Genomic DNA, 13434 nt, shown 5'->3' with positions numbered 1-13434 from the left:
AAAATAATTTTAGGTTACAGTTGCAACAACCTGGGCAATAAAACTTATGGTTCATTTCAAGATCATTCTGGACCATAAATCAAATACTCATCTCGGAGACCATATCTTAATGGAGAGATGGTAGTACAGGATTCAAGTCAGTAGAATTATACTTTTCCTATTCAACATCACACAGTGCCTTTTTGGCAGCTGGGCTATATGTTAGGAATTACTTTGAAAACTTGCAGATGGAAGTGCAATCAGTATTGCATAACCAGCCAGACAGTCAGTTCAGCGTGCTCTGCCGGTCATCTCTGGAGAGCTCATTCTAAATAGGGAAAACTTACAGCAACGCAACCACTGCCTTCAAGCTGCTGTAACACAGATCCCTCACAACAACAGCAATGATCAAAGGCCCACACTTGAATGTTTCAGGAGAATAAGCACTGTTTTAGAGCACCCTCTGCTTCTACCTCAACTTTATTATATACATTACTTAAAGAATGTATTTGATGCATTTAATGAACATAATACACTTGCCTTCTCACAGACACTGGTGGGTTGAATTCACTTAAATTATAAAGCACTCTGAAGTCTCTCTACAGAAGGTAGTATAAGCAGTATATACAACCAATGCACCAGTTCAGCAGTATCAGTCAAACATACCAGTGACTTTAAAACAAAAACTAAGACACAAAACTAATAAAATTTAATGATCAAATAAGTTATATACATTGATGGCACATCAGCTCCATTCAGTTATCCCCTTTGAATAGCTGGAGGTTAGGTTTAATACAAAAATAGTTAACAGTCAATAGTACCCTAGGAAGAAGAAAAATCACCTGTCGTTAAAGTGCATATTTGATGTGAGTTACACAACTAACTACAGTTTAAGGGCATCAAAGGATTAAGATTTCATCCAGTCACACCAAGAATATTGTACAGGAACATCCCAGGTCAAGAGTACAAGGAACTTTGATTTTAAATAACAACTGATATTTAATATGACATATCCTTGTATGGCAGAAAGAGATGCAATCTCTTTACCTTAAAGAATATTTGCCACACATTCTGCACAACAGAACAGATTCTGCTTTACTATCACTTTTCATATGCATTTCAAGGGCATATTTTTCCTTAACAGATACCTGAAAATAATTCCTTTACCTACATCCAGCATAATAGCATTTTCTTAGGTACTTTACTGGTTCTTCTGCTTACTTCCTTTTTCCCTCTCAAATTCAGCAATTTGGTTGAATATGTTAAGTAAGTTCTGGGGCAGGTTTCTTTTAATGCCACCTTCTGATTGTTCTTTACCATTTAGAGTAGTTTCCTCGTCCACTTCCTTTGCTGTACTAGTCTCCTTCGTCTCCTCGGTCTCCTCATAACTTCTTTCTCTATGTTTATACTCTCTCCTTTCATTTTTATGCTGACTTAATAAATGCCTACCACCATCATAACTTTTATCACTTTCATGTAAACAAGTGCTAGAATATGATTTGTACTTTCCCACTGACTTGCCAGAATAGTCAGACCCTCCTGGAGATGCATAGTACCTGTCCTGACCTGAGCCATATCTTTTAAACTGTTCTCTTTTCCCCTCTACTTCCCTGTCTAATTTCCTAAAATAATGCATCTTAGTTTTATCATCTGATTTATAAAACAAACCTGATGAACTCCTCCTACCAGAGAAAAATCTGTCCGTTTTACCATATTGTTCAATTTTGCTACTACTTGCTTGAGTTCTGGAGCTACTATAAGAATCTCTTGAATCTTCAGACCTACCTCCAAAAGTGTCTTCATCCTCAGCTGAAGTCCTCGATAGAGAACAGTGTCTGTCTTTCTCTCTTACCTCTGTTTTTGGATACACTAAGCTGTCCTGCCTTTCCAGCAGTTTTTCCACTTCAAACCTTTGGTTAAGAAAGGAAGCAGAGGTATCAGCTGGAGGCGAATACCACTCATCTTTCCTAATCTGATCTTTATAATGCAAAGATCTAGATGAGTGCTTTTTGGAGCTGCGGGAAGACTCGGATTTATTCCGATGCTTTTTCTTGCGTTTTTTGTGATCAGAAGAAGAGGAGGAAGAAGAAATTGATACATCTGATGAAGAGTCACTTGAGGACGAGGAGGAGGAAGAGGAGGAGGAGGAGGAGGAAGAAGTTGATCTCTTCCTTTTCTTCTTCAACCTAAAAATGTAATTAACCTATGAAATAATCTTCAGTATCAGGGAAAGATTGTATGTTCAAGGCAAAAGTGTACTCTCCAGAGTTTGGCTGAAATTGGACACGAAAGGAAACTGGGCCTGACCTGTCAAGACACGATTTCAAATACCATTTCTTTATAAAGAGAATTCATATTAAATCCACAGAGCACTTCTATCATAAAAGTAATCTTTCCCAGTTTAATATCCCATTGCACTTCCTAAATATTTTTAGTCAACTTATCTTCCACATATTTTTCTACTAGAGGCTATATACTTTAAAGAACATTGCCCAGGAAAAATGCTGGAGAAGAAACTTACATTTCTACCTCGCTTACTCTTAGACAATCTGTTTGGAAATGAATTGTTCACAGTCTTAACTGCACTTACTGCCATTTCCTCTTTGAAACCATAGGACCTTTTCCATGGTTATGGTAAAGATAATATAATTAGAAATTCAGATTTAGTAGCAGAATTTCGTAAATTCCTGATATTAGAGCTTATTTTTGTCACCAACCTAGGTAAAAAGGATAGGGCCAAGAAAACAGCAGACAATCATTAAATGGTGTTGCTTGAGCATCATGCTTTGGCTATTTAATCTGTGCTTTAACTGTCAGAAAACTCCAGCATTTGCAATGGGTCCTTTATCTTAAGATAACAGTTCTTATACTTACTGGTTTGGGGTGGGTTTGTGGGTTTTCTTTTCTTATTAAAGAAATTAATGCTCTGGCACAATAGGCTCAAGAATCAGAATACTGAATATAACAAGGTTACCTTTTCTCTTCTTTTAAGAGCTTACGCAATTTTTCTGCACTTGTTTCTACTTTCTTTTCTTTCTGTCTCTCTTCTTTTGCAGCTTGCTTCTCCCTCATTTCCAAAGATTTCTTTTTTGAACCCAAACATCAAAAAAAAAAAAAATCACATTAAAAGTAAAAATGTTACCACAGGTATTTTTCCCCATGTCCCCAACCCCATTCAAATGTATAATTACACCAAAGATGTTTTACCAGGATTCCCAGATCAAGAATTAATATTGTTCAGGAGTGTGGCATTAGCCGTTGTGATAATCAGGTTTACATTAAGGACCATATTGCAGTTTTTATCCCATTAAAAGATAAATTTGACCAGCCATTGCAGTGGTACCCGTGATCCAGCACACCATGAAGCACGCAGCCCAAAAGGTATAGATGGCAAATGCAAGAAAATCAATGTTAGCAGTATGAAGGGGAGGGGGGAGGGAAGTGAGAGGGAGAGAGAGAGAAAAAAAGAGAGAGAGAGAGAGAGAGGATTTTGAGGGAAAGCATCATTATTGTAGTTTACAAATAAGGCATGGCAGAACCCATTTTGAAGTGTAGTCAAATTGGCCACATTTGAATACAAACCATTTTGTAATAATTTCACAGACCAGTTTGATGCATGGTTTACATAAGAAATCATGTTCCAAAGGTTTGTGGGTGATGAGCAGCACCAGATGTCAGATACAGCAACAACGGTCCAATTCAGAAGAAAATGCATTGGAGAAAAACACATAATCAGTATTACAGGAAAACATTTTTAATTATGTTTTAGCCATTCTTGCACAACAGTTTGAAAGTACTGGAGTGCATATTAAAATACATGTAAGTGCAATAGAGCATCTGATTATCAGATGAATAATCCTTAAAGATACACTATTTAAGTCCTTTAAAGATCACAGACTTCTGTGATCTACAGCCCTAAAGAATAGCTCTATTCAGAGTGAGCAGAAAGTCTGGTTATGGTTTTCAATACTTAGCAACCGTCATAACAGATACAATAAAGGAAATCCTTAATCGCAGATAAGGCTATGCAAAGCAATGAACAATAGTTCCATCGATCGTGTGTTTTAGCTGCTGCAATGACCATTCTACCAGAATAATGCTAAAGAAGAGTAAACTGTATCTCCTACTTGCTGAGAATATTCATCATTTTAACCAAGACTTTGAAACTTCTTTCTAAAGCAGTCATACTTCTTTATATTGCCAAATATGGGTAGTGCTCAAATAGCATACGGTGCTGTATATACGGAGTGTAATTCAGTTTCATTAAGGATTATCATACATCTCCGCTTCCCCCTTCTTTCAGCACAACCTGTGAGCATTATGGCTCCACCAACTAAAGAAGTGTCAATTAAGCCCTGTTAATATCTACCTATGTCTATTTATTTCCTTAAACACAGAAGCATAGAGCAAAACAACCCTGTGCCTCGGTGCTTGAACTTACTCTTTGATCCTCTCTGAAAGACAATACAAGGAAAGGAGATAAATGAAAGAAAAAAGCAACGGGCAACAAAGTTTAGCATAGCGACCCACCAGGGCTCACTTGGGAAATGTGCTGTGTGGAAGTGAAGACATAGTGACAGTCACAAAAGTACAGTTAGTTCAAAAGTACATAGACAAGTGCAAACCCATACACCAGAGAAGAAAATAAGACACTCGAACTTCTTCCAACCCTCCACCTCTCCCACCTGCTATTTTCCTTTAAATCTTAAATACTGATCAGCTATTAATCTTCCCTCTCACATGATCTTCCTGTGAGTTAGTTTTGGCTGATGTTATTGTATCTTTTTCTTATTATTCCAAATTACAACTATCTTGCTGCTGACAGGGCTTGCAATGTTTACTTGGCCTGCCTAAGAGTTTATACTTTGCATGTTTGTATTCACCAAATATTTTAATTCAACATTATTAGTCTTGCTTGTGTGGTGGAGTATTCTCATCCCAGGTTTGGCTGATAGGGTTAATGGCTTTTGTTCTTTCCCTGCTGCCACTGCTGGGCATTTCTTTACTATCCTGTTCAGAACAGTAAAGTCATCAATAGGTACGTTACTTCTGGTAGGTACAGCCATAATGCTTACTATAAAAGATTTACTGCGGAGAGGGGAAGCAGAGAATAAGACTAATAAGGAACTTATTACTCTCCGTTCAAAAGATTTAATATAATTTTTATGGTCATTTATTGTAACTGAGAGAATTAAATGAAGAGAAAGTAAAGAATCACCTGCATGTGCTTACGGAGTTTCGTTAAGGCCTCTTCTGCTTCCTCAAAAGTCTCATCCAAACTTAAGGCTTTTTTATAGTAACTCTCAGCATTTAGTAGTTTGTCCTCCTCTTCCAACCTAACATTCAAATTGTAAGTTTTATATACAGGTAAGCCACAGAATTTATTCTGACTTTTTTTATTATTTTTTGGACTACCTTTCTTACTTGTACTATGACACTGCATCGCTCCAAGACCCAATCTATCATCTTAGCCCACCTCAGTAAAGAAATAAAACAATATTCCCAACACTACATTATCTCCTAATCATCATCAAGCATGTTTAGAATTTCAGTTCCAGTTTCAAAAAATACTGCATCTCTTCTTAACACAGGTCTCAAAAGAAATCTGTTCCCTGAATATTAGTTAAAAAGTATATTTTTTTGTTACAGTAGTTACCATAAATATTTCAGAAAAGTAACAGAATACAATTTAGTTACAAATACTTTCTAAAAATAATCTCTGTTAATATATTCAAATATTTCACAAAACTGTACATAAGCCTGGTATCCTATAAGTTAAAGCGTATCAAGGATTAAATCTCCACTGTTTTGCAAGGATTTTAACTGGGACAGAGGAGAAAGTGTAAGCCAACTGCACAAGCAGTTTTATTTCCAAGGCAGACTTCATTTTTTTGGCAAAAGCCAAGAAGGAAAGATGCCATTCTGTCTCCTAACTAGAACTATATAATAAAAATACTATGAGAAAAATTGCTAACAACTTCATAAAAACAGTTTAACACTTACTGCCCGCCTCTTTCCACAAGTGTCTGACAGAGGTATTTTCTTGCATTTCTGTGGGTGGGACAGTTTTCTAATGCAATTTCAAAATCATCTATGGCTTTGTTTAGACTTCCTTTTGTTGCATACCTACAAGAACAGAAGAGTTACAGAGTCAAACAAAGTTAGTCTTTCGCAAAGCAAAAAACCCAACGAAGCAAGGATACTTACAGAGCTCCACGGGCTACCAAAGCTTCAACATTCTGTGGATCTATTTCCAGGGCCTTGTTGTACTCGTTCATGGCTTCCACGTGGCGCCCAACCTTAAAATAATCAACTCCGGTCTTCACACTGGAGAAGAAAATATTTAGAAAATATTGTGTACAGTTAGCCTAAGCAGATTCCATACCATTAATAACTTAAAAACTATGGTTGTGTGTGCTTAAGCTTAGCTCGTTATATCAATGCCATATTCACATCATTGCACACCAACATACTGTCCTTAATCTGAAAGTTTAAGGCATCTGAGAGCACTTCCTCAGACAGTACTACTACATGACACTTTTTTCATTTGCAGAACGAACATTTAAGCACTTTTGTGCACAGAATTGTATATACGACTATCATGCTAACACTGGAACAGTTTTAATAACACACAGAGCGAAATCCACTATTAGACCAAGGACATGAGATGAGATTGGTAGAGGTATGTACTGAAGCCAGTTCACCTTAAACTGAAATATTTTGGAGGTTTTATATTTCATATTCATTATCTGAATCTTTCTTCTACATTTGCCAAAAGATTAACTTACTGTAAGGCAACTGATACAAGAGGAATATCTAGAGACTTCAATTTTTTATTTAAAAAAAAAAAATCAGATTTAATAACTTGTTAGATACATTACTACTTATAACTCTAGTAACATAACTGATTTACTACATTAAAATTGGTGTCATAGTTGTCATCAGCCTATATTACATCCTACTCTTTTCCCAGCCGGCCATACAAATTTTTCACAGGGAAACTAAATTCTCTCTTTGGGAACTGAGGAAGGATGTGCAGAAGAGAACGATGAGGACACTTTTCAACCTGTATGGATGCGACAGCAGAGGCTGTCGAGATGGGAAAAGACTCATATCTGTTTCCATCCACCGCCCCCAGACCAGCAGCGAAGGGGAAAACTGTTTTCTGGCAACTTTATGCTTCTTCAAACAAGGACAAGTACAAAATGATCATCACATAGCGATTTTCCTCCATTTCCATAGCTACTCCCCTTTTCAAGGCAATAAAAAACATTCAGTCCCATTTCTTGGCTTAAAGACCAAGCTTTTTTCTTACCTTTTTCAGGTAAAAATAATTAAGTTTAATATTAAACATTAGAAAAAAGCCTTTCTATAATTAGCTGAAGTCACAAAGCACTATTGTTTCATGAAAAAAGCTGCTTTGCTAGCACAGAAGTCAGAAATTCTGAGGCCTCTCTCCCATTTTTTTGAGCCGGTAGATTCAAAGAGAAGTTTTTTCTACAAACAATTTACATTTTCAGGAAAAAAAAAAAAAAGTCTCTCTCACCCCCATCTCCTCCACTCTCTAGCATGCCCAAGTACACTGCTTAGCCTACACGCAACGGCACCTACCCAGAGCTGCTGTTCCAAATGCAGCCACATCAGTGTATTTACTTTTCAAAGATAGCAGGTGCAGTTGTTAAATCTACAGTCTGAGGCTTAAATGGCATGGCAAGCAACATTAGATCATTCAATTGCTAACTGTAAAATTGAGAACTGTGCACTTTGTCTCCTCAGTATTGTCACAAATGTGGCTCTCATGTAATCTATTGGCCAGCATACTGTAAGTATCCTGGAAAGTTCTCTCATTAAACCTGATATGTATTTGCAAGCATATCTGCAAACCTTCTCTATCGTGTATCTACCTGGCAGTTAGGGCTACTTTCAAGCAAGTCTGCCTGGTTACAGCCAGACTGTGTACGTACTGTGGAAAAACTGGTTCAGAATATATTTTATTTTAAGAAATATAACCTGTAACCTCATCTTGGAATAAGTGCTGACAAGAAAACGAAGTATTACGTACCATTTCAAGGCCCAAGATGCAGACTGCCTTTTCCTCAATGCAGGAGCAAAGTCTTCTTCATTGAAATTTTTGCTTTAAGAAAAGAAAGAAAAAAGAGCAAATGAACAAAAACTCAAGTTGTCTTCTAAATCGATAAAACTGAACTTAAAAGCTGTAATGAAATCTAACATAGGCTGCAATATTATTTGTACAATGCCCTCCTGTCCTCCAGTCAGGAATATTCTTTTACATTTCCAAAACAGTTTTTCCTGACCCATTCTAAGGTGCTGAATTGAACTAATACGGTTGCAGTACATTTAACAAGATACCATATTCACACCTGCTTGGGAGCCTAATATTTAAGGGCTCAGATTATCAATAGCTACATAAGTTGAAGCTATATTCCCCAAAACTTCAGATCTATTACTAAAACAAACATTATGAATAAACGTGTGACATAAAACACATTAGAACCTAAGCATCTCACATTTCAATCCAAAGATGTTAACAAGATCTAAGTAATAACTTCCTAAAGTAATCAGTATCAAATGTACTTTGTTGGATAAGGCATCTTGGTTTTTCAAAGTAAAAGAATTTCAAATTTAAACTTCTTACTCTAGAGTAGTTAGCTTTAAATATTTAAGGACATGTAGGTTGCAGTCATGCAAAACAGAATGACTAAGGTTTAAGTATCAGCAGTCTAGGAAGTTGCTGAACACAAACTTCCAATCACAAGCCTATTTCAGTGGATTAGAATAACCTCCACAAAGCTATAGAACCAATGTAAAAATCACTTACATTTGAAGACCTCTCATCAAAGATGGTGGGTTTGATTCACTTAGTCCTAGTTTTTCTGCTAAATATTCAACTACTGATGGATTAGCAAATCCTGGAGAACGATGCAAAACCTCTTCGTATGTCTCTAAAGTATTGGCAACTTCCATGCTTCGCCTTAAAGAAAGCACCGATGCACACAAACACAATCTTATTTTACTGTTGTACATTCAATTTTATGATGCTTCTGTTCAGAGCAAGTACGCATGTACTGATGCTTATTACTAGCAAACAAGCAAATTATGTAATGGTATCTTGTTCCCTTTCACTGTGTAAATTTTCTTACTATTTAGCAAATTTTTCGTCCTACAGCTTAAGAGTTTTTTGGAATTCATTTTAGCACCTATCCTCTAGTGCACATAAAAGTCTTATGAAATTGCAGAGACAGCTGTGAGACAGCCATTTGTTAAGGGTCATTTAGAGTTTAACATTTCAGGCTTCCAAGTCAATAGATTTTTGGCGAGTCTCTCTTAACAGTCTCACAACGACAGATACCTCAAGTTCTAAATTTAGAGGACATAACCTCGCTCTGCTTTTTGCTTCTGTTACCTTTTGGGAAAGATTCTAAAAACAAATCACATCCAACATATCCAGAAACACATATGTTAAAGAGATGAACAACGAACAAAGTATGTCACCATCTAACTAAATCACACACAACCCCAAAAAATTTAAAGGACAGTCTGTCAAAGACACTCTTCAGACACACTGAACACACCTAGTAAGTACAGCTGAACAGTAAATTCTTACCTGTAATGTAATGGAAATTCATCAGAGGTAATTACTCCGAGTTTTGTACTAGAAAGATTGGGTGGAAGAGCCGAGATGTAAAGCGATATCGTGAGCTTTTCATGGTAACGATCAACATCCTTGACTGCAGCTATAAAAACAGTGAGAATTATGACAAAACGGCAGAATTCTCTCAAAAATGAAACAAACAGATTCCTGAAACAACTTCTGTGGCTACTTGCCTCGAATAATGTCTCCAGCCTGATAATAAGATAAAGGATCTCCATGGTTGCTATGGGAAGGCACATCTCTCAACGGACAAAGAGCCTGCAATGAAAAAGAGTAAAACTATGATAAAGATCACAGGTAATTATAAAACCAAATAGGCTGCATTACAAAACTTGCCCTTTTTTCCCCCTCCACTCAGAATTCATCCGCACAACAACCTTTTAACATGCAAAGTCACCTTAAAATACACGCATATACAAGTTTTTAAAAACAGAAGCAGTTATCCCACTGAAGTAAAATATACAGTAACATTGTTGAAGCCAACAGGACTAGCCGATTTCTATCAATCTTTACAGCTAAATGGTCCAAAGCATTTCAACAAAATCAAGAGTTTTTTTCTTCCTCCAAGATTAAACTAGAGGAATACCAATTTAATTTTAGTGTACAGCCAACCTCAGATAACAAAAACACAATTAAATTAGCATGGCTTGGTGCAAATCAGAATTTACACATCCATAAATAGATGAACTTTTTGATGCACAGTTAACACATTTTGAGTGGGGGGGGAGGGGAAGAGGGGTGGAAGTACTTGCTGACTCAGCAGAGCATCACATGTTGTCAAATCAGACTATCGCTCCCTGTCCCAGAGCTCAGTTCTACCTTTACCCATGCCATTCCATTAAAAGGCGCAAGATGTAGCCACTCATTAAAAATACTACTGTTCTAGAGTAAAATACTGTTAATCATTGCTGTCTTACAGTGATTTCTAAATCCGAGATCTCCCGTATGACACCACTTCCCAGACAAATCAACACCATGAAAAAGCCAAATTCACGAATAGAAGTAATCTTCCCAATCACAATATCGCCACGTTCGATGTCCCGAAAGAACAGTTCTCTCCTGTCTTCCCTGGGAACCTCCATGAACTGCTCCAGGGGAGGCATAACAGCATAATACTCTGCAACACACGAGACATTCACAGTTAGCTAATGACCGAGCTACCTCCTGAAATTACAGACTACTTCACTGCAGCAAAATATTTTAAAAACTGATTAATTTGTGATAACGAAGTTTACGCACGAACTAGAAAAAGCACAACACGAAAAACTCTGCAACCTTGTTTTTAACAGCACCCAGCTTTTTGCATCCTTATGCTACGTAGTAGACGTCGCACAACTACACTTTTTCACAGGAAGAGCTCGGTTCACCTCTGAGCACGCTTACCTTCATTTTCCTCAATTGTGTCGCAAAGAGGGCCGTTGGGCTTCCAGGCCTGAGCGAAAAGGAGATCCGCCTTCCGCGCAATGAAGCGCTGGATCTCGGTGTCGGTGCTTGTCCTCTCTTTCCTTGGGGAAGAGGAACCCGTCAGAAAGGCCCCGGGCCCCCTCCCGGCGCGCCCGCTCCCCCACACCGCCGCTCCCGCCCCGCTCCCGGCGCAGCCCAGCGGCCCCGCAGCCCCTCACCAGGCGGGCGGCGAGTGCGGGGCCCCGCGGGGCGGCTCGGGGGCGGCGCCCGGCGGCGGCAGCAGCCCTCGGAAGTCGGGGTTGTCGTGCTGCTCGGCGCGGAGCAGCGAGAGCAGCGCGGGGCCGTGGTAGCTCAGCGCCTGCCGCAGCAGCTCTCGGTCCATCGCGCCGCGCCGCCGGCAACCGCCGCCACCGCCGCCGGAAGCGGAACCCCCGCCCCGAGGCCCCCGCCGCGCATGCGCCGCGCCGGCGGGGCGGAGCCGCCGGGAAGGGGCGGGGCCCGGTGGCCCCCGCCGCCCGCAGCGCCCCCTGGGGCGCCGGAGGACGCGCCGCGGCGGCTCGGCGCAGCCTGCGGGCGCGGGGCGCCCTGAGGGGGGCGCGGGGCGCCGGCCGCGGCGCAGGGCTTGGCGACACCTTTTCGGGTCTGCGGCGCTAATATTAAAAAGGGCGTGCAAGCATAACTAAAAATAAACACTGAAACACACACAAAAAAATACAAACCCTGCAGGGTTCTTGTCAGGAACTACTGAAACACTTGCCGGCTCGGGGGAGCTGAGGTGGGCCACCGGCTCTAACGGTCGCTAACGGCTTTCCCGCCGCGGCCGTTGCGGCGGCCGCTTCCCGCGCTGCCGCGGAGCTGCCGCCCGCGCCCGGGAGAGGGTGCTGCGCCATCGCGGGGCCCCTGCCGCCTCCCTGCCCGCAGCGAGCCCGTCCCGGCGGCACGGGCAGAGAGATACACCTATATCGAGACTCAACTTCCAATCTTCAGAAAGAAAAGGCATCGTTTCCTTACTATATCTTGTTCTGGGAAGGCGTAGCAGGGGTACTTACTGCAAAATACATTTTTCTCAATGTTAAGCATATTTGCTTCAGAAGATAGATATATTATTGTTTAGCTGTGAGGAAATACCTCACTCAGAGAGTTGTTGGTTAGTTCTCAATCGGTTCCCAAATGTTTGAACTGTTATAAGACGAATAAATGAAATTGCATTACAGAAACAACTGCTGGGCATAGCTGGGACTTACTATGCAGGTGAACTGCTTTTTTTTTTTCACCTTGAAAGTAAATGCTTGCAATGTTTATAACATTTCTTTTTAAATGTAGCCCTCTGTGAGGCTTCTCATCATAAATTCATATCAGTGAATACAAAGAAGTATGCTGGTGAGAAAAAGTCTGTTTTCCAGAATAGCTATATTGAAACAATGGGAAAACTGAGCAATTATCTCAGGAAAAGATAATGCACTGAGATAGTTGAACAGTTAAAATAAGCCTAGTGCTGGAGTCTGTGGTTCAGTTTACTAAGTTTAGAACCTAAAAAGACACTTAAATCAGGAGGCTCTGCACGCTGATCTCTTCTTCCAGCTAACGGAGAAAGGTGCCTAAAACAGCAGGAATTAATCCAGGCCTGTTGGAGAGATCCCAGTTCTTGAATCCCCAGGAAAAAATTGTCCCTGGCATCACATTCAGTAATTTAAAAAAGAAAAGAAGGAAGAAAACCCACTGCAAACAGCATACTGTCACTTCTACCCTCAATACAGTGTTGAGGAAGAAAAAATAGCAATCCGACTGTCAGCAGATCGGTTACACAAACTCCTCTAGGAAGCAGCATGACTAAGAGGGCAAGGATCATATCAAAGACGCTGGTCTCAGAAGCTCAGCTCAAAGCCAGCAGGCATTTCGCTTGTCGAACAGACTCGGGGAAGACACTAGAAGGGCACATTTATGTTTTCTTTTAATTGTATGTCCTCCTCTTTTAAGATCATAACAGAAGATAAAGAGGAGACATAACACAATTACAGCCGTCAGCATTTGGATTTAAAGTCTTTCTGATTTGCATAATGCCAGGTGTGTACTTAGATTTCTGATTACTATAGTGGAAAAAAACATGAACGCTAGAAGGAAATTTCTAGACATTAAGACTGATTAGGGATGGATCCACATGGACAGGTTAATGCACCTGCACAGATCCAGATGTAGACTGGGAGCCTTTCCTGGATGAATCACTGTGCCAGTGCACTTTCCTGAACCATGCGGTACAATAGCAGACACTGACAGTTTTATTTGAGGGAACAGTATTTTGAGGAAGAGTTAATTTGTGTGGCCTAGCAAATAAAAACAGCTGGCCATAAAAGTTGTTTGAAGCACAAACTCTTCTTATG

General features: G+C 39.9%; 1 protein-coding gene across 6 annotated transcripts; it reads right to left on the bottom strand.

Moving 5' to 3' along the window:
* Nucleotides 1-666: 666 nt before the first annotated feature.
* TTC14 (tetratricopeptide repeat domain 14) lies at nucleotides 667-11457 on the bottom strand. Of its 6 annotated transcripts, none has more exons than XM_067301644.1 (12): nucleotides 11275-11457; nucleotides 11036-11157; nucleotides 10570-10769; nucleotides 9826-9910; nucleotides 9605-9734; nucleotides 8819-8971; nucleotides 8042-8113; nucleotides 6187-6306; nucleotides 5983-6105; nucleotides 5198-5315; nucleotides 2954-3063; nucleotides 667-2165 (listed from the first exon to the last, which is right to left on the bottom strand). In XM_067301644.1, exons 1-12 carry the CDS (start codon nucleotides 11436-11438, stop codon nucleotides 1181-1183), a joined length of 2382 nt encoding a protein of 793 aa, XP_067157745.1. In that variant the 5' UTR covers nucleotides 11439-11457; the 3' UTR covers nucleotides 667-1180. The 6 variants fall into 6 exon arrangements, 4 of the variants coding, with proteins under 4 accessions (XP_067157745.1, XP_067157746.1, XP_067157747.1 ...); XM_067301645.1 differs by having other exon boundaries at nucleotides 2954-3039; XM_067301646.1 differs by having other exon boundaries at nucleotides 2081-2286.
* Between the last annotated feature and the right edge of the window lie 1977 nt (nucleotides 11458-13434).

Source organism: Apteryx mantelli, chromosome 9 (genome assembly GCF_036417845.1).
Source record: "Apteryx mantelli isolate bAptMan1 chromosome 9, bAptMan1.hap1, whole genome shotgun sequence".
Lineage (NCBI taxonomy): Eukaryota > Metazoa > Chordata > Aves > Apterygiformes > Apterygidae > Apteryx > Apteryx mantelli.
This window is presented reverse-complemented; position numbering and strand designations above follow the sequence as displayed.

Excerpts from the sequence above, each read along its gene's own strand:
- TTC14 (XM_067301644.1), bottom strand. The coding sequence starts at position 11,438 with ATGGACCGAGAGCTGCTGCGGCAGGCGCTGAGCTACCACGGCCCCGCG. Across the intron at positions 6,106-6,186 it reads TTGGTAGCCCGTGGAGCTCT|GTATGCAACAAAAGGAAGTC; the intron begins GTAAGTATCCTT and ends CTGTTCTTGTAG. Across the intron at positions 2,166-2,953 it reads CTCTTAAAAGAAGAGAAAAG|GTTGAAGAAGAAAAGGAAGA; the intron begins GTAACCTTGTTA and ends TTACATTTTTAG.